Source organism: Ambystoma mexicanum, chromosome 6q (assembly GCF_040938575.1).
Source record: "Ambystoma mexicanum isolate Mex_15411 chromosome 6q, UKY_AmexF1_1, whole genome shotgun sequence".
NCBI classification, from domain to species: Eukaryota; Metazoa; Chordata; class Amphibia; order Caudata; family Ambystomatidae; genus Ambystoma; species Ambystoma mexicanum.
In genome coordinates, this window is record NC_090937.1 from 980,996,397 (window position 1) to 981,018,602 (window position 22,206).

At 46.5% G+C, this 22,206-nt stretch overlaps 1 protein-coding gene across 3 annotated transcripts in view; it reads right to left on the reverse strand.

The window, feature by feature from the left end:
- CASP3 (caspase 3) overlaps positions 1–22,206 on the reverse strand; it is a 741,803-nt gene that overhangs the window by 143,865 nt on the left and 575,732 nt on the right. For all 3 annotated transcript variants that reach the window (XM_069631494.1, XM_069631496.1, XM_069631495.1), the window contains one exon: positions 15,465–15,593. In XM_069631494.1, coding sequence (XP_069487595.1) covers positions 15,465–15,593 — 129 coding nt within the window. The remainder of the gene's footprint in view (positions 1–15,464; positions 15,594–22,206) is intronic.

The window sequence follows — 22,206 nt, forward strand, 5'->3', positions numbered from 1 at the left end:
TACACCATTAAGGCCATTATCAACCCGGTGACTGTCAAATTAGAATTACCCTCTAATTTGCGGATTCATCCTGTCTTTCATGTTTCACTTCTAAAACCAGTTCAACCCGGGACAAGATTAACCAAACCACCTGACCCCATCCTAATAGATGGAGAATCTGAATTCGAGGTAAAAAACATCCTGGACTCTAAAATGGTTAAATCAAGACTTTTTTTATTTAATCCACTGGAAGGGTTACGCACCACAAGAAAGGTCATGGGAACCTAGTGACCACGTTCATGCTCCTCGATTGTTGAAAAAATTCCATCGGGACTTCGCAGACAAGCCAGGGCCAAGGGGAAGAACAACTTTAGGAGGGGGGGAGGGAGGCAGGGGGGTAGTGCTGTCATGATGCCTACCCCGGGCATCCGGATCGAGTCCATCAGCCCCGGGAGCTGGCATCCAGATACTCATTAAAACCCCAACAGCCCCAGCTGGGGGCTGTTTGGATTAAGTCCTGGCGCCATAGGCGCCAGGCTCATAGACTTTACTTACCTTATGCAGACCATGCTGCAAATGAGTCCAAGCCAACGTGAGGCCTGGATGGGACTATTTTATTACAGGGACTATTTTTTACTCGGGTGTGGTTCTGGGGAACTTCTTACCTGGGACTACTTTGCAGGCTATTTAAAACACGCCCGAACTGCAGCTCAAGCTTTGTGTTATTCTGCATCCAGCAGCGCAACGCTCATCGTGTCTGCAAGTCAGCATCCAGTCTTCTGCCACGCCCGCCTCGAATCCGGAGCACCTAGACAAAAGGAAAAGAAAGGAGAAGAGGTTAGATCACGGACATTATTTGATTCCTTAGCTGATTCCGGACCCAGCACATCTCCGAGCCTGGAAAGGACATTATTTCAGCACTCGTCGCTTCGCCAGCAGCAGCGCCACGTTATACTCACCAGTCCACCGCATCTTTCAACTGGGCGCTGCCTCCATTTTCTTCGTCGAAACCCAGCACCTGGGGGGAAAACAAAAGGAATAACAAGGTGAGCCGCGAAAACCGACAAAGACAATCTCTTTGCCACCATAGGCTTACCTGCTTTAACACCGGCGGTATTATCCTTTAATTCGCCCCATCTTTTTATGCCGCACCTATAAAGGGAGAGAAAACAGCAAGTTAAACTCATGCAACTTTTACCGGACAGTGTTTGGTAATACAGACTCTTACCTGAACGCCATCAGCTGCCTCCAGGCAATATTCTTTTGGACCCAGCTGCAACCTAACGAGGGAATGGAACAAGAGTGAACATCAAACATATTGAACTCTTTGAACTTTATAGACACTGGAGTCAATATTCCTCCAGAACTCCTCCAGTACCTTCAAACCAGTAAAATAACTGGTATCTACGCGCCCCTTCATGCCATGCAGGATGGAGAGTTCATCATTTAAAAACATAAGGTGAGGTTACCAAGAGGGGATATCGGAGATGATTAGTGGCGAGAACGAGAACAGTTGGGGGGGCCATTACTAAAGTCCACAGGTGGCTAAATCCCTTTCTCCACTTGCAGCAGAATACTTCTACGAGTCCAGCAGACAAGATTAGGCGGGCCAGTCCAGACTGTCATCTCTTCACTACGCATCACGTTGGTGGAGACCGCAGCTGCCCGGGTCTGATCGACGCCCCTGTGGGAACCAGGTGAGCGTAACAGTTTGGCAGCACCGCGGCTGGTTTCACCCCTGGGTAGTGCAGTACCTCGAACCTTCCTCCACAACGAGACCCTCTCTTCCTCTGCTGGATCACCCAAACTGCAGGACCTACCAGGAACAACCATCACCGCAGGAGCCACTTCATTTTACAGGTACATTGTTCCGCCAGGCTGCCCTCTCTTCGCGCTAGTGCTAAAGGTGATTTAAATCCTTTTTCTACCTGTTGGGTTGGCCGCCCCTCTCTCAACATTGTCTTTCACTTTCTGCATCCACCTTTTCAACATCGTTAGCCAAAGACTTGACTGCAGCAACAAGAACATTTTGCTGCTGGGCCCTTGCCCTGTACCACTGACTCTGGCACAGGCCTACTGACTCTGGTCACATTTGTTAGACCTGCTTTCTCGAGATTGATTCTCCATTCGAACTGTGTGGTGCAACCCTTTCTTATGACTACCCTTTCCTTCCCACTGCATAATCATTGTGAAATGTCATTTTGCTCAGTTTTCATTTGAAGTATTGCCTATACTGATGCACTGTCTTGCTGAAATGGTTCACAACTGATGGGAAGTGTTGCTAGGGTGTATAAGAACCTATTTCTAGATAACTTGCGTTTTCCCTCCCTTGTGAGAAATTGTTAGAGGATCCCTTGTGTGGAGTTGTCACTGTGCCGTTTTGCTCCGTTTTCACTCTGGTTCACATGGTCTACAATTTATATAGGGAGTGTGTATATTTTTCTATTGCCTTAATTTAACTTGCTTGATACTTGTGATACATGGGTTTTCTTAGAAGTGTATAAAATAAATATATATATACTTTTTAACTACAAAGCTTTGGTCAGTGTTTCCTTGTGCCATAGTACAGTAGGCCTATTGTGTAAACCCTGAATACTGCTCATCTCCCTCTTGAGATAAGTCTGACTGCTCAGCCACAGCTACCAACTAAATCTTTGTGGTACAGACTGATACCAAAGGGGATTTATTGCTCTCACATGTAGTGCTCCCTAAGGGAAATGCACTGGATTCTGCCCAACAGCCGCTTCTCCGACTAGCCAGGTATCTCAAATCTATTTTATCCTACTGCTGTGTTTTAGATTTGGGTGTTTTCCCCCACTAACCAGGTAGCTCACATCAAACTGTTTTACCTACTGCAGGTGTCTCAGACTTGAGCGTTTCCCACTTGCTGCAGTGCTCCCTTATATGACCATGATGGCTCATTTTAACTTGACCTGGACACCACTACAACCAAGACCCCCGCAACCCCCCCTCATAATTCTGGTCCATCAGCACCCCACTCACGCAGAGTCACAGCCACTCACCACACGCCTTCTGACCCACAAACAAGAGGAACTCGCTGGCAGTCCAAGAAGCACCCCATCCGCTCTACCTCCTTCACCCTTGCACCCTCTTTCACGAACCCTTCTTGCACGCCGCAAAACCTTTTCATCTCCAACCCTTTCACTTGAAACTTACACTTTGACCAACCCCACCTCCTCTCACCACACCCCTCCAACTCAGAACAGAGGAGCTCTCTGGCACATCAAGAATCACCCCTACCCTGCACCTCACCCGAACAACTCCACCCACCCTCTCCCGACACCCATTCCAATTCTCCCGACAACCCATCAGGAAGACTTACACCTTACCACTTCTACACACTGCCCACCGCCCAACTCTGAAACCAGAGGAGCCCTCTGGTGCTCCAAACAACACAACCACCTCCCACCAACACAACCCCTTTGCCACCCTTCAGGAACTCTCCCTCCACCTCAGGAACCCCCCGCTCCCATCCCTCTCTGATTTAGCCAGCACCCCAAGGACCTCCACGCATCACACTTTGTGAAACACTCATACAAGGGGAGCTCCTCTTCATACCAAAAATCCACGCCCACTTCCTCCACCCCAGTACTTATACCTTCTCTAGCATGCATTTCTGACCCATCCCACACTCACCCACCCTCCCCCCCAACCCCACTTCCAAGAAACCCCAGCGATGCATTGACAGCCATAACCCACCCACACCACTCCCCACCTCTGCCCCATCTGGCCCAACCTCCACTTCAATTGCCCGACCCACTCCCCCTCCTACATACATACTCCTCAACTCCACACCCCCCGACCTCCTACACCAGACCGCCCCCAACCACCCCTCTTGCCTCAGTCAGCATGGCACGTCTTGTCATTTCCAGAACCATTGTTTCAACCCTTCCACTCATACCCCCACCCTCTTGCACACACCTCTTACACCCAAACACACAAATCTCAGAGGCAGAGACTGCCCCTCGCTCTCTACTCTTCATGCCTCACCACCCCTGCATCAATCCACCCACCTCACCTTTCCTAGCCCCTCTGTCAGGACCACCCAGTCATTCATGCCCCACATTTCCCTCTTTGAAGACAGAATCCCTCAACCCCAACCAACACCTTCCCTCCAGTTACACAACCTGACATGATCCTACTGTCCACACTGTACTCCAATGTGACCTACACCTGCCCACCAGCAACTCTGACCAACCAAGTCCTTCCAGCCCTGGACACCTGAGAAAACAGCCCCCTCTTGCCCCCTGCCATTTCCCATCAAGTCACCTGCCTCCTTTTCAATGCCGTTCCATGGCCAAAAACAGATACAGCATTTTTGACCTCCGAAACTCTGACAATCCTGATCTCATTTTATCACCGAAACATGGTTCTTGGACAATTTCAAACCAGTCACACACAAAGCATTTCCTTCCGCCTACTCGCTCATCTCCCACAACAGACCTTCCAGAGGAGGCAGAGTAGCCATCCTCCACAAACCTGAGATTTCATTCTCACCCACCGAGACTCAGCCCTGCACAGCTAACTGCAAATCCCTTCTAGTCAAACGCTCTGCTGCCCACTCTCTCACACAGCTTCCTACTCATCTACAGGCAACCTGCATACGAGATATTTCGCCAACAGCCTCTGCGACTCACTAGCAACCACACTAGTTAACCACCCAGCACTCACCTTACTGGGGAACTTTAACATCTGGTTTTACATGCCCAACAACTCCATGACTCAACCCCTGGTCAATAGTTTAGAGGCACTCAACCTGTCCCGGCATACCACAGGACCCACCAACATTGCAGGCCACACCCTTGATGCGATTTTCACCTCCTCTGACCATCCACCCATAAACCCCATCATCTGGGCATACCACTCAGCCATACCTTTGTCTAGATACTGCACCCGCCTCCCAAGGCCTCCCCCTGACCCGCCAAGTGATCTCAAATGCTGGAACAAGGTCAAGGTACTACCTGACCTGGTTGAAGCCCTGCTATATACCCATCCAATCCTTTGACTCCTGCTTAATGACACTCCTTTCTCTAACCCCCACCAATTCCGCTCCCTCCAGCAAAGGACCAACCCCCCCCCTCCCCAAGTGTTTCATTCTGCATCTGAAGGCATCCAAAACCCAAACATCGCTCATGGGAGTGCAACTGGCGAGCCTCCAGAACCCCTCCAAGTAAGTCAATGTTCACCCACCATCCCCAAAACTAAACATCTGAGATCCGAAAGGCCAAAAAAAGCATATTACAATAAAGGAATCCTGGAGCTGCCGTAGCAGCCACAAAGAGCTCCAGGATCAACACAGAATTCTTGAAGCCTTCTTGCACCTCTGCCCCGACCACCTCCACGCAAACGCTCTGCAGCTCCCTCTCTGAACACTTCCACAAAACAGCCCTATACAGGACGGCCACCCTTAATGTCAAACTTTCCAATCTCACCCCCAACCCAACACCCACTGTTCAAGAATCCACCACCCTCCATGCTGAAACCCCTTCTTTCTGCTCTTTCAACCCTATTTCGAGCGAGGAATTCATCAAACTACCATCTGACCCTTGACCCTTGTCCTGCCTCAAAGAAATCTTCACCTCCACCTGTGCGGGAAAACTGGCAAGGTCCATACTTAAGGACTCCTCACCTCCGGCGTCTTCCCAGAGCCTTTCAAAATAGCACATGTCAAACCCCTTCTGAAGAAAGCATCCCCCGACCCTCTTCAACCAATCAATCAATTATAGGACCATCTCCAACACCAAATTCTGGGCAAAGTTCATTGACCGCTCTGCATACTCTCAGCTCAACCATTTTGTGGATTCCAACAACAACCTAGTCCCCGCACAATCAGGCTTCCGTCCACGCCACAGAACAGAAAACGCACTGATCTCGATCTGGGATGACCTCTAAGTCTCGGCAGACTTTGAAGGATGCACAGCAATTGTACTTCACCTCCCCCTTTCCTCTCCACTGCACACCCAGTGAACACTGGAGTATCCCAAGGCGCCCGCCTCTCACCCCTTCTCTTCAACATTTACAGGACACTTCTGCCAGGGATCATCCACTCTCACAACCTCACTTGCTACAACTATGCAGACGGCACAATTCATCCTGAGAATTCCCATATCGAGCTCCAGATATTGACTTATGGATGACAAGTAACCATCTCCTTCTGAACCCAGGGAAAAAGGAGATCATGGTGTGCAGCAATACAGCTCTATTCCCGCAAACGCTGCCATAGTCACCAACCCTCGGCATCCGCACCCCATCCCACCTCCACCACTGACAAAAACCTTGGCTGCACAATGGACTTTGACCTAACCATGTCTGCCCACATCAATAATGCATCCAAATCCTCTCATTACCACTTTAGGCTTCTGAGGCGCATCTTCCCTTAACTCGCCTACCCTTATCAACTGGATGCAATCATGTCTGTTGTCATGTCCAGACAAGACAAGACTATGCGAACTCCATCTACCTGGGTGCACCAACCTAACAATTAAACTTCAACGAGTACAAAAGATGGCTGCCAGTCTGCTTCTGGCACTGGGACGCAGGGATCACATCTCAACTGCTCTCCGTACCCTTCTCTGGCTCCTAATTGGACTATGGGCCACCTTTCAAATTCTGTGCATTACTCACAGAGCGGTGCACAAAGCCGGCCCCATATACCTAAGAAAAAAGATGCCTTTTCTCCCAGCCTGCACACTAAGGCCAAGCACGGCCCTCCTCCTACCAGTTCCGCCTCCAATTCAACCAGGATGGAGGGTCCGCCTACTCCACCCTGGCACCAACACTATGGAACTCACTGCCTCCCCATGTTCAACACAGCTAAGACTAGATGGCTTTCCGGAAAATAACTCAAAACCTAGCTCTTTACAAATCATGTAAGGGGCCGCTCTCGGCCACTCGACCCACCACCAATGGCTAGAATTCGCTGAGACCACATCAACACAAGAAGTTAAAAACAGTCGTGACATGGAAACTGTGCCTACAACTCCTAACCCGAGACAATGCTCTTACGCTATTGACTGTGCTCGCTCATTATCGTTGACCAGACACGCACCACGCTCTAAGACAAGAGGATGCTTATCTGCAACTGTTCTTCCTGGAAAATAATACTCTGACTCCAAACTCAAGCCCTAACAGCACTTTTGTTCTTCGCTACGACTGAGTGATCATCATCTTCCTCCAAGTGTGCACTGCGTATCAGTCCGGAGAGGTCAACATCTGCCATTCCTACTTATCCGGGAATTTATGTGCAGAACTACAAACCCAGAGTGTAATAGCACCTATGTTTAATCAATACGATTGGGCCTGCTCTTGTTAATCTGTGTCAATCTTACCTGTCTGGAAATTAATGCGCAGAACGACAATCCCAGATGTTTTCAAACATTACGACGGGCCAGATCAGGACTTCCTCTGGGTACACAAGGTGGTCACTGATCAAGTCAGGTTACCCTGATCTGCATAGGAAATAATGCCATAAACTCCCTTACCCAGGGTGCAGTATCAAGTATGCTTTGTTGGACATTCTCTTGGTCTCTTGCAGATATGCATTACGCCCTCCAATTAGATGAGCTCTAGCACTCTTGCTCTCGGAAGGGACAATGTTTCAATATAATTCTACAATCCAAACCATACACTATGTCAGGAATACCCATCTACCCGCTATGAACATTTACGTGGACCTGTAAAATGGGCCCTCCATCATTTATAACCTAGCCTCAGATACAGACTTACTCTGTTCCACCTCAAGGGAATACGCTCTTAAGCGGGCACGGAATCTGGCAAGGCAAGTGTTAGGCAAAGTTTGTATGCAGTACCCTCTGGGAACACTACACACAACTATGACTACAGGTGTAAGCAAACCAACCTTTGGTATAAGTCTGTACTACACAGTTTTGGTAGCGTGCTGAATAGCCAGGCTACTCTCAAGAGGGGAATGTGAGCAGTAATGATGTTACACAGAGGTCTACAATCACAGGTGTTCAAATAAATTAATCAAAGAAACCTTGTGTAAGAGTTTATCAGTTATAAAACATTCAATAGAAGGAGGCAATCATATAGTAACACAAATATACTTCAATACTGTACACTCTAGGTTTCTGAATCAGACAAGACCCTTTTGGGGGTGGCCCACAGACACAATCTACACCTAACTTTAGTAACTGTTAGGCAGAATCCTGTGCAGTTCCCTTAGGGAGCACTACAGAAGATTAGGACTACAGGTGAGAGCAATAAATCCCCTTTGGTATCAGTCTGTACCACAAGATTTAGATGGTAGCTGTGGCTGAGCAGTCAGACTTATCTCAAGAGAGAGATGAGCAGTATTCAGGGTTTACACAATAGGCCTATAGTACTATGGAACAAGGAAACACTGACCAAAGCTTTGTAGTAAAAAAAGTATATATCTATTTTATACACTTCTAGTAAACACATTTATCACAGTCCTCAAGCAAGTTAAAGTCAGCCAAAGAAAAATACACACTCCCTAGTTAAATTGTAGACCAAGTGAATCAGAGTGAAAACTGAGCAAAACGGCACAGTGAAAACCACACACAAGGGGTACTCTAGCAATTTCTCACAAGGGAGGGAAAGCACAAGTTATACAGAAATATCTTCTTACACACCCTAGCAACACTTCACATAAGTTTGTGAACCAGTTTAAGCAAGGAAGTGCATCAGTATAGAAAATACTTAAATGAAAACTGAGCAAAATGGCATTTACAAGGATTAAATGTGGGAAGGAAAGGGTGGTTATAAGAAGTAGGTGCACCAACACAGTTCTAGTTGAGAAGCAATCTAGAGAAGGCAGTTCTAACAAATTTAGCCAGAGTCAGTGGTCCAGGAGCAAAATGTTCTTGTATCTGCAGTCAAGCCTTTGATTAACGATTTTGAAAAGGTGGATGCAGAAGGTGAAAGACAATGTTAAGAGAGACAGGCGGCCAACCCAACAGGTAGGTAAAGGATTTAAAACACCTTTAGCTCTACCGCGAAGAAAGGGCGGCCTTGCGGAACAATGTACCTTTAAAATGAAGAAGTGGCTCCTGCGGTGGCGGTTGTTCCTGGTAGTTCCTGCAGAGGAAGAGAGGCTCTCATCATGGAGGAAGGTTCGAGTTACTGCACTACCCAGGGATGAAACCAGCCGTGGTGCTGCCAGACGAATAAAAGGTACGCTCCTTTAAATCGCGGTCCGGGTGGACTGGTGCCTGGCTATCCGGCCTCAGAGTACAGGGTACTGGCGATTCAACCAAGGCAGGTCCGGGAATGCGATTGGCAAACTGGTTGGCCCCACCAGCTCAAGGGAAGAAGGCTCTTGCAGATGAAGATCTTCTCTCGTCGTGTGGAGAAAAGTGGTGAGACGCTGCAGCAGGGCTTCACCGGTGGTTCAGTCGTTGCAGATGTCTTTGGCTTCTCTCCTCTTCGGGCTTCTTAGATCCAGTGGCGACGTCTTGCTCTTCCAGTCCTCAGGACAGCGCTTTTATGCAAAAAGATCCCCATTCATACAGCCTAGCTGTCACTCACACAGTGGAGTAGTCATCTTGGCGGAAGACCCCCCCCCCCCCCCCCCCAAACCTATCAGGATAGAGTGCGACATGGGTTGCTGAGGCAACCCTGTCCAGGGCTCCTACTCCCCCTCCCACACAATGGACCCACCCCAGACACGGTGGTGCCGAAAGGCGGGCTTCTTGGCACAAGCCCGCCAAAAGGACAAACAAAGGATCCCCGACCTGGGTTAGGAGTTTATAGAAAGACACGAGAAACAAGTTATATTAAAGTTCTGGCAAATAAAACCTACCGGAGTAAAGTTAATATTAAAATACACCGGCGGTATGTTAGAGGCTGTCAGAAAATGTGTAGCCTCGAACAATGGGAAAATCCCATAGGAAAATATTTGCGGTCGAATATTTACGGTAGTAACCACTGCCACCAGCCAGAAACTTTTGAGAGAGGGGCTGTACGGTACCCTCTCGAAACTGAAAATAAGGGAAAAACTATTAACCCTTTCCAGTACCTCCATTGTAGGATGGTTTGTACTGGTTTAGTTCATAAAAAATTGACTAGTAAAGTCAATTGGGACTTTACATGTCCTGGGAGACCGTAGTCAGTCCCAGGGTATGGAGTCTACGTTTGGGGGTCGCAACGACAACCCTGTGTCACTGCACGGAGGGTGCTGTGTAACACATGTGAATAAAGATGGTTCCTATGGAGGTGAAAGAAAACCCAAGACACATTAAACACAAAAATAGCCTAGAACACATAGCAAAAATGCCTAAGAGTGGGGAAAAAGAGTCTCACTCTTAGCAGGAGAAAAATACAAGCCCTTCAAATCCAGTAAAGCTGCTGGCGGACTCTATAGGTAAGGGAAATTAGCCATAGAATGAGAATTCTCCCCAACAGTAACAAGGGTGCTGGGACATTAAGATTTTACTGTTGGCATTCAGAATACTTTTCAAGAGGAGTAAAAGGCAAAGGTTATTAGAATATAAAAGGTTACAATTATTCTTAGACAGTGCAAATATTTTGAGTTCACCAGACGAGTCAATTCAATTCAATAGGCTACGCCAAAGTCAATGGGCTAAAGTCTTGAATAGGATAAAACAGTTCTGGTAAGTAAACGGAAAAGTCTCTGCACAAGTTCTTGGAAGTAGTTTGTAAAAATAGGAATCATGTTGGGTAACAAGGCCTGCGAGTTGCAAAAGTTTCAAGCACTTTCACTGAGAGAGGCAAGTTCTCAGTCTTTTTTTACAGTACCTTACAATCAAGAAAAATATGCAGCCGATGACTTCTTTTCCTAGCAGTTCCTGCAGATCTCGCTGTTCCTGGGCCCCAGTCGTGGGGACAAGAGGGAGGACATCGGGGGACTCCTGCACTGCACTGGATTGGTCAAAAGCTTGTGATTGGCAAACTTCAATTTCAGTGGCGGTTTCCTGTTTCGGCTACCGCACTGTTAACAACGCTGGTCCTGGCTGTCAAGGTGGACTGTCCTTGCTTCTGAGGTCCCACACTCTGCTGGGGGGTGCGGAGGGGTCGGGCTTGGTTGGTCCGACGTCGTGCGAGTCCGGAGGATCTTCCAAACGCTTTAGGACAGTTTATAAGTAACACACACAATCTGGTGTCCCTTTCCCTGGCTCTACGGTTTCCTGCAGCACTCTGAGGAAATGCAATTAGCTCCGAGATGGGTGTACAGGTGGCTTACTTGGGAGTTGATTGGTCCTACCAACTCAAAGCAAGAAGTTGTCCTTGCAGGGCTTCTCTGTCGATGCGAACTTGGCGATTCAAACCTGCAGCAGGGCTTCACCGGGCTAACCAACGGTCCAGGAGTTGCAGCAGCCGTCCTCTTTAAGGTCTTCTTCGGTTCCTTCCTTCCAGTGGTCGACTGCCGTCCAAGCCAAGAGACTCGCTTTTTATTCAGTTCTCTCCCATTCATTCCAGGCTAGCTGCCACTCACCCAGCAGGGAACAGTCAGACAGGCAATCACGACAGAGTGCATTTGGGTCTCCTAGGAGACTAAGCACAGAGTTTCGGGCACCTCCCACACTTCCTGCCTACCCCAGACACTCTGGCGCCAGAGGCGGGTTTCACTCCTGAAGCCCGCCAAAGGCGAATGAACAAAGAGACCAAACCTGGTTTGGTGTGCAGAGAAAAACTCTAAAAGGACCTTTCTGCAAAGAAATGACAAAAAAAGAAGACCAGGACCTGTTTTAAGGAGGCTTTGGTGCCATCTTGAAAAACATGGCTCACGCGATTTAACGTTACCGGATCTACGAATAGCTTGCGGTCTGGAAAAATCATGGTAGTTCGTTGTAAAACCACTGCCACCAGCCATTCTGAGAGGAAAGAGTTTGACTGCTACATGAGTATCTAGACACAGGGGATACTAAGTAACCCCTCCAGCACTCTATTGTAAGATAGGGTGTGCTGGGTCTAGGAATTTAAAAGACTAATAATAATAAATAATAATAGTTTAGCATTTATATAGCGCTACAAACCCTGAGGTATCCGAGCACTGCTTATTATTAACCACGGTCTGTGGTGCTCATTTATCGACCTCGGAAGGATGAAAGGCTGAGTTTGGCCCTGCCGGGATATGAACCTGCGTCAGCAGGCTCTGCACAAATGTCAAAGTGAGCGCTCTAATCGCTGCGGTATCGGACCGGCAATTTAACTTTACTTACTCTGGGAAACAGTAGTTTATCCCAGAGAACGTATTTAAACCTTGGGAAAGCCTGAAAGGCTTCCCTGCGTCACTACACTGAAGGTGCTTTGTGACATAATTGTAAAAAGATGATGCCTATGGAGTTGGTTAGATTCCATAACCAAAGAAAACACAAAGGTAAAACACATATCATACATGAGAGAGTGGGGAAAAAGTGTCACACTCGATACAGGTATAAAAAAACAAGTCCTCAAAATCCAGCAAAGTTGCTGGGGGTCTCCAAGGTGAAGGCAACTAGCACATTTTTGAGAATTCTCCCCAACTGCAAGCTCCTGCAAAAGACACTGCAGTGCGGCCGCCTGTCATCAACATTAACCACACACCGTATAAGGAACACTCGAACCCCCGCTGCATAATAATTCCAGTTAGACATATCACTAACGTCACAGCCTGATCAGTCGCTTGACCTTCGGGCTCACTGAGTACCAGTCTCCTTACCTAGGATGTACTTGTACTCCTGATAGAACAGAACTGAAGTAAATGCACACTAAGATGATGTCATCCGAGAAGAAATCTGCAGACCTAACAAGACACAGGGATGACCACAGTAGCTGTTGCTGGTTCTTGATACGACTGAACACCAATCATCGAATCTAGTTCGTATTCGTAGGCCTGCTAGAACAAAACTGGATGTAACTGCACAACGAGTAGGCATCATCCAATCAACACTCACAGACTTAACAAGACCAGGGACGAACATAGACCTGTATTCGCTTAACCCTATGAAGATTAGGAGCAGGGCAACCTGACACGGCCAAGCAGGGAAAGCCTGGTAATCAGAACAAACTTCAAACTAGACAGAAAATTCCTCTCGGAGAACCAATCCTCCAGAACAGATACATTCACCTCAGTGAGCAGTGGAAGTAATCAGGAATAGGGGTGTCCAACAAATTCACACAGACACAAATACTGATATGCTCTCTCTCTCCCTCCCTCCTCTACACCAAGAAACAATAGAATGCAGCTATACCCCTTGATCAATTCGGTATAGCTGCACACATACCTACACACCTCCATGAACATCTCAACAGTCCTTAGAATGCAGCTATACCCCATGAAAAAATAAGAACACAAATAAACAGCCTAGCTGCACACAATCGCATACACAAGCTCCATCACCGCCAGAATGCAGACTCTGAGGTCAGTGGCCTTGCTGCACACACTCACCTGATCTCACAACCATCACACCATGTCTAGCATTAGAATGCAGCTACTCACAGCACTGTCTGCCCTCATACTGAGTGCACTCATGCACTATATACTACCCTACTTTCTCCACTGACCTGGACTACTGTCCCTGAGGGCGTTCAACCCACATCGCTTTGAGATCATACTAATGGTATAAAGGCACTATACAAATGCACGATAACATAGCAGAAGTGCTCACTTTCCCCTCCATACTACGATGACGCCCCAGGAGACTTGGCTCTAATGTAGACATTAAAACCCTGCTTTCAAATGGTGCCTACTGACATTTTAAGTAGGTTCTCATGCATTTTAAAATGAACCACAACTGACACAGATTTAGCAACAAATTACTACCCTTACATAAATTGAACCTCCATCCCTTATTATATCCTTGCTTTTCAAAGCTCAATGCAGTATTACTACAGGGTGATATAGATTCATAGTAGTTAATTTGCTGATTAAATGTCCTCTAAGTCCTACAGAAATCTGTACATACAGTCAGATTGTACATTTTATGGAGCTCTGTGTAAGAAAATAGTAAAAATAGAAAGTAAGAACCTCAGTGTAAGAAAATAGTAAAAGAATGTCTGACACAATATTGTGTATCCGACGGTTCACTTTAGTCTACACATTCATGATTTTCTTTAAAAAGCTGCGGGTCTCAAAGCATTAAATAAATTCTTTATATGGTATCGTGGCTCCACCCATCTGTAACCTTCAGTATGGACATCTATATCCCCCCTCACTGACCGTATTCACTGCAGCCGGTGCCTCAAACTGGACAATTTCGACCAAGGAACAGAATCAAACTGCATTCCACTGCAGTCACCTGTAGTCGTTCCACTACTAGGTCTTCCCCTCCCTATATCCAAAGTTCCAAAGCATAAAGGATACTTTTAGTTAGTATGCAGAAGATAAGTATATTTACTTGTGCATACGAAGGCCCAAGAGGCCTTCTTAGCAGTAGCCACAACAGTAATATTTAAGATAGAATGGAGAGCAGACTATGTAGGCTTAAAAGGAGGAAAAAGTGAGGTACTGTTACTAAGACAACAACACAAGCCCCAACATCTTCCACTAGCCAACTGTCTTTACTAAACTAGAAAGTTAATTTTCTAACCTGGTAAAGACCTTCTAAACAAGCAGCTCATCAACCAAACTTTGCAATCTCCAGATAGCTCAAACTTGAAAGTGCTACCATTGACAGCTTGATACACTCTAAAATTGGCATTGGCTAGGACAGTATAGCCTGCCTGAATGCCAGCTAGTAAATCCCCAGAATATAATGAATGTCATTGGTTAACTTCCTGCTAGATTAGTTTAAAAAGCTTTGCTTAAAGCCCATTCAGGTCGACCAACCAACATCTGCTCAGCAGCCCCCGCCCCAAAACTAATTTGATGCTGTGACAAACTTTGCTATTCAGGCCCTCACCGTAAAGAATCAACTTGCTGCTCCACAGATCAGATTATGTCCAACACAGTTTCTTCCGAAAAGCTTCACAAAACACTAATCACTTCGACTACCCTAAAATTATTAATTTGGAGGATGATTGCCATGCGCCTAGAAACAAGTCAATGTAGCCAGTCAAAAAACATTTCTTTGAATGCATTGCCAAAAACAAAACTGCTTATGTGCTCAATAATACATTCCTGTAGTTTCAAAAATGACTCTCACAAATTGCGTCTTAACTATATATTTTAAGGATCTTGGGAACAATGAAAGGTTCAGATTTACAAATCACTATGCAGGCATGGTATTAACAAATCAACGTATTCAGGCATTCATTTTTTTGTATGGTAGAGCTCCTAGAGTTTTTTTCCAGAACCTGAACTTATCACTTTGTAAACAGAGGGAAAATATGCACCTTGAGCCTTAATTACAAACCTCTTACACGTTGTACGAAAGGACGCTAAGCATAATTTGTGGTCTGTGTTCCTAGATCCAATTGGTAACTTCCACAGCACAATACAGCCCACTCTGAAAATTGCTAGATAAATAAATGTGGTGGAAAGTCTTACTAGTTTATTGCAATTATAAAAGCATTCCTTGCTACTCTACATTTTAACTTACCATTCTTAAGAATATCAAAGATTTCTTTGCATGTTTTGTCATTAAAGATTTTTACTTCAAATCCCAAGGCAGCAAATGTCTTCCTGAGGTTTGCAGCATCCATATCTGTACCCGACCGATAGCCCATTCCTATGAAAAATAACAAAAACACCAAATGTATTTTTACTTTAAACTTACGGTTCCACATTACACGCATCAAAAATAATTGCCTCCATAAAGCAATATGAACCATTGCAAATTACAACAGGGATGTCATCTTGCCAACTAGTAAAATCATTTAGAACATGAACACCCTTGACACAAAGAAAGAATAAAATGACCAGCCATGTTAAAGGAGGACAGAGAAATAGGCAAAACGAGTGGTAACATAAGCACGAGAAAGGAACTGTTAAACTATGCGTAACCCTGTTCACTATCCAATGGGTGGGCATTTTAAACCTCCCGCAACCAACATTTCCATGCAAATAGCCTTACAGAATAAGGAAGGAGGCCAGAGTCCAGACACACATTTCCAAAAATTCCCCCGGGATGTGTAAGATGTACCATACACAGTTTCCCTAACCTAAAAATGTCCCATACCTCCTGGAACCAAGTGCATTTGTCTGGGGCATTCTTTTTGCTATTAGTCTACTACCTATGGTAAATTGAGAGATTTGGGGATACGTCGTGCATAAAAATCAAGGAAAGTGAGGGTGAAGATCTTGATCTCATAGCTTGTGAGAAGATGAATTTCTAGAATCTGGCCCGGTGGACAGATTTTAGGAGGTCACCCTAGTTACAGTGAACAGGGGAACTCTGAGGATAGCCAAACCCAATCAAGTTAACCGTGGAGAGTGGTCCAGGCTTAGTCTCAGGAGAAAGTGAGGCGAGTCAAGGGTCCACACAATGAAGCACACAATAATTCAATTTAGACAGGCAACTACTATATTTATTTTAGGCACAAAAACACACTAGGAAATTAAACAAGCAGGTAGTAATATCAGACAATACTCAATCATCAAACATATATACCATCACCTTTAGGTTTATAGGAACGCATGCAATAACTTGGACAACTAAAAGTAAGTAGCGATGCAGTAGAATAAAGCCAGTTCACAAGAATGATACCAGAACTTTGGAAGTGCAATCCATGTGGTGCACGGAGGTCTTGTGCCCAAAAGTCACAAAGCTTCGTCTTAGGAGAGGGGATAGATTTAGGAAGAGTTCTTGTGGTGGCGAAAATGTACCGGAACATATTCAACAAGTTACAGGTATGTAAATATTAGGGAGAATTTGCATTCTATGGCTAATTTCCCTTACCTATAGAGTCCCCCAGCAGCTTTGCTGGATTTGAAAGGTTTGTTCTTTTCTCCTGCTAAGATTGAGACTCTTTCCCACTCTTAGGCATTTTTGCTGTGTGTGTTCTAGGATATTTTTGTGTTTAATGTCTATGGGGTGTTTCTCACCTCCATAGGAACCATCTTAATTCACATGTGTTACACAGCACCCTCCGTGCAGTGACACAGGGGTTTCGTAGCGACCCCCAAACAGACGCCATACCCTGGGAAGGACTACCGTCTCCCAGGGCATGTACAGTCCCAATTGACTTTACTAGTCAATTTTTATGAACTAAACCAGTACAACCCATCTTACTATGGAGGTACTGGAAAGGGTTAATAGTTTTTCCCTTATGTTCAGTTTCGAGAGGGTACCGTACAGTCCCTCGCTCAAATGTTTCTGGCTGGTGGCAGTGGCTAATACTCTAAATATTCGGCCGCAAATATTTTCCTATGGGATTTTCCCATCGTTCGAGGCTACCACATTTTCTGACAGCCTCTAACATACCGCCGGTGTATTTTAATATTAACTTTACTCCGGTAGGTTTTATTTGCCAGAACTCTAATATAAATTCTTTCTCGTGTCTCTCTAAACTCCTAACCCAGGTCGGGATACTTTGTTCATCCTTTTGGCGGGCTTCTGCCAAGAAGCCCTCCTTCGGCGCAACTGAGTCTGGGGTGGGTCCATTGTGTGGGAGGGGGGGAGTAGGACCCCTGGACAGGGTGCCTCAGCAACCCATGTCACACTCTATCCTGATAGGCTGGAGGGTCTCCCGCCAAGATGACCACTCCACTGTGTGAGTGACAGCTAGGCTGTATGAATGGGGATCTTTTGCATAAAAGCAGGGTCTTGAGGACTGGAAGAGCAAGACGTTGCCACTGGAACTAAGAAGCCGAAGAGTAGAGAAGCCAAAGACATCTGCAATGACTGAACCACAGGTGAAGCCCTACTGCAGCGTCTCACCACTTTTCTCCACACAACGAGAGAAGATCATCTGCAAGAGCTTTCTTCCCTTGAGCTGGTGGGGCCAACCAGTTTGCTAATCGCATTCCCGGACCTGCCTTGGTCGAATCGCCAGTACCCTGTACTCGGAGGCCGGATAGCCAGGCACCAGTCCACCCGGACCGCAATTTAAAGGAGCGTACCTTTTATTAGTCGGGCAGCACCGCAGCTTGTTTCATCCCTGGGTAGTGCAGTAACTGGAACCTTCCTCCACGACGAGAGCCTCTCTTCCTCTGTTGGATCCCCCGAACTGCAGGCACTACCAGGAACAACCGCCACCGCAAGAGCCACTTCATTTTAAAGGTACATTGTTCCGCCAGGCCGCCCTTTCTCCGTGGTAGAGCTAAAGGTGTTTTAGATCCTTTACCTACCTGTTGGGTTGGCCGCCCCTCTCTCGCAACATTGTCTTTCACCTTCTGCATCCACCTTTTCAAAATCGTTAACCAAAGACTTGACAGCAGCTACAAGAACATGTTTGCTCCTGGGCCCTTGTCCTGTACCACCAACTCTGGCACAGGCCTACTGACTCTGGCTAACTTTGTTAGAACTGCCTTCTCTAGATTGCTTCTCAACTAGAACTGTGTTAGTGCACCTACTTCTTATAACCACACTTTTCTCTCCACTTTTAAACATTTTTGCTCAGTTTTCATTTAAGTATTTTCTATACTGATGCACTACTTTGCTTAAACTGGTTCACAAACTTATGGGAAGTGTTGCTAGGGTGTGTAAGAAGATATTTCTGTATAACTTGTGCTTTCCCTCCCTTGTGAGAAATTGCTAGAGTGCCATTTGTGTTTGGTTTTCACTGTGCCGTTTTGCTCAGTTTTCACTCTTACTCAAACTTGTCTACAATTTAACTAGGGAGTTGTGTATACTTTCTTTGACCAAATTTAACTTGCTTAAGAACTGTGATAGATGTGTTTAACTAGAAGTGTATCAAATATATATATATATATATATATATATATATAATACATTACTCACTGTAATCGTATTTCTGATGCTTGTATGTATCTGCTTAGATTCACATGCTGTGCATAGGCCGACATCTAGTGGAAGCTGCGGAGTATTACAGTTTGTTTTTCGAAACTCGAAAATGGGCGTCGACACAGGGCATGCCAGTAATACTATCCCTAGTATGACGTCCACTGTACCCAAGATCCCTCACGCGTCTAGGATCCTCAGATTGTATTTTTTCTGACATGAGGTAGCATGAAGAGTAGCGTGAGTACAGATAATCCAAGCAGATAGATAGAAAGGTAAGACTACAAGCAATCATGCGCCTTCTCTCAGAGGGGAGGAAGGGTGGGTCGCATGTGAATCTAAGCAGATACAAGCATCAGAAATACGATTACGGTGAATAATGTATCCCTTCTGAGGCTTGTGGCATCTGCTTAGATCACATGCTGTGCATAGATTAGCAAGCAGTACCTGAAGAAGGAGGTGGGATGTGAGAAGGGTCATGAGCAAATAAATGTCTTAGAACCGCTTGTCCCACTTGTGTATCTGCCTTGGAATGGGTGTCAATGCAGTAATGCTGAGTAAAAGTGTGAATAGGGCTCCAAGTAGCTGCTTTGCAAATGGTGTCAAGTGGTACATTTGCAATGAAAGCCAGAGTGGCCCCAATGCCTCTAGTAGAGTGGGCTCTTGGCGTGAAAGGCAGAGTTCTTTCAGAGAGTGAGTAACACAGCTGGATACAGTTAATAATCCACTTCGAGATGGCACCTTTAGAGACGCGTTCCCCTTCTCTGCCTGAAGCTACGGAGACAAATAGTTGATCTGTTTTTCTTAGCGGTCTGGTTTTATTTACATAGTAGAGTACCGCCCTAAGCACATCTAGGGTGTGTAGTTTCACCTCAGCCGAGCTTTGAGGGTCCTGGAAGAAAGCCGGAAGCTTGATGGACTGGTTTACATGGAATTTGGATATAAACGTAGGTGAGAACCTAGCGTGTGTGCGTAAAACCAGTTTGTCTTTATGGACAGTGAAGAAGGGATCCTGCACTGACAGAGCCTGAATTTCACTGACCCTTCTTATAGAAGTAATAGCTACTAAGAAGGCCGTTTTATAAGTCAGGTGTTTGAGACTGCTTTTATGCATGGGCTCGAAAGGGGGTCCCATGAGCTTGGCTAGCACCACATTAAGGTCCCACCCTGGTGGTGGGTTTGAAATAGGAGGGTGAAGTCTCTTTACTCCTTCCATGAAGGCTTTAACTACTGGTACTTTCCACCACAAGACCTTGCTATGGGAAGTGGTGTATGCCGACAGGGCTGCCAGGTGTACTTTCAGTGAGTTAAAAACCAATCCTGCATCTAGCAGGTGGAGCATGTATGTAACAATAGTGGAAGGAGTGCAATCAACAGGGTTGATTTGTTTACTCTAGCACCAGATAACGAACCTCTTCCACTTGTCAAAGTAACAGTGCCTTGTGTTTGGTTTCCTAGATTCCTTTAGGATGTCAATACACCTCTGTGGTAAATTGAGATGTCCAAACTCTATGACCTCAGGAGCCATGCTGCCAGGTTCATTGAGTTGGGTTGCTGGTGCACTGTTTGACCTTGGTGCTGGGACAGTAGGTTGTACCAGGCTGGAAGTTTGATGGGCTCGCACACCGCCATCTTGCGTAGGTGTGGGAACCACGGTTGTCTTGCACACATGGGAGCAACTAGGACTAGTGTCATCGATTCTCTGTTCATCTTGTTCACCACTTTCCTGATGAGAGGAGTTGGTGGAAAAGCGTACGCAAACATCCCTGACCAGTTCATCCACAGGGCGTTCCCCTGGGAGTCTGGTTGGGGGAACCTGGATGCAAATCCTGGGCATTGTCTGTTTTCGCTTGTGGCGAATAAGTCTATAGTGGGGAAACCCCACTGAGAGAAGATATATTCTACGACCTCTCTGTGTAGAACCCATTTGTGTTCCTCTGGGAGGGAGTCTCTGCTCAGAGCATCTGCTAGGGAATTGAGCTCCCCTGGAACATGTTGTGATGACAGGAATATGTTCTGTCTGAGTGCCCATATCCAGATTTTCTGGGCAAGCTTGGACAGATTTGGCGAACGAGTCCCTCTTTGCTTGTTCTGGTAGAACATGGCTGTTGTGCTGTCCGTCCGGATTTGCACTGACAGGTTTAGTAGGTGGGGAATACTGCCAGAAGCTCTAGCAGGTTGATGTGGTTCTTGGCCACTGAGGGAGACCAGAGACCCTGAGCTTTGTGGTGGAGATGGTGAGCTCCCCACCCCGTCAGACATGCATCGGTAGTGACTACTGCCTGTACTTCGGGATCGTAAAAGGGTTTCCCCTGTGTGATTCTCTCTTGTCCACCAGTGAAGGCTTTGTACTAGTGTTGGCGAAACAACCACTAGATCGTCCCACCGACCACTTGCCTGAGACCACTGTTTCGCCAACCATTCCTGCATGGGACGCATGCGCAGGCGCGCGTGGGGGACCAGGTAAATACATGACGCCATCATGCGTACCGTTATTTGGCGACCGGACTGATAATGCGGAATTTGCAGTAGTATATTCCGAATTCTTTCCTCTGAAGGAAAGGTCAACCCCTCTTGAGTATCTAGGATTGCTCCTAGGAACTGTTTGGAGGTGCTTGGCACCAGGCTTGACTTTTTCTCGTTGATTGAGAAGCCTAACTCGTGGAGGAGGTCGATAGTTCTTTGAATGTTTGTCCTGCAAATTACTGGGGTTTCCCCCGTTATGAGCCAGTCGTCCAGATAAGGGTACACTGGGATTGCCTCCCTGCGTAGGTGTGCAGCCGCCACCGCCAGTACCTTGGTGAATACCCTTGGTGCTGAAGCTATCCCAAAGGGCAGTACCTTGAATTGGTAGTGTCGACTGTCCACCTTGAAGCGCAAGTACCTTCTGTGCGCTGGTAACATGGAAAAATGAAAATAAGCATCTTTCATATCCAAGGTTGCCATGTAATCCCCCTTTTTTAGAAGGGGGATTACCTCTTGTAGCGTAGTCATACGAAACTTTTGGGGCTTGACATACTTGTTGGCAGGCCGTAAGTCCAATACTGGGCGCATCGTCAAATCTTTCTTTGGCACAAGGAAGTAAGTTGAATAAATACCCTTGTTTACCTGGTGTCCCGGGACGAGTTCTATCGCGCCCTTTTCTAGCAGAATGGCGATCTCCTCGAGGAGAATCGTCTGATGTTCTAAAGAGTGTACTCTTTGTCGTGGAGGATGGTTCCGGGGACGCTGCAGTAGTTCTATACAGTACCCTGTGGATACTGTTGACAGCACCCATCTGTCTGATGTGATCCCTTCCCAAGCCTGGGTGAAGTTGGAAATGCGTCCCCCCTACTGGGGTTGCGTGAGAAGGGACCCTGAACTGAGCGTCACTGCTTTGGTGGAGGCGTGCCACCTCCCTTGCTGGGGCTGCCTCTGCCTTTACCCCAACCTCTCCTAT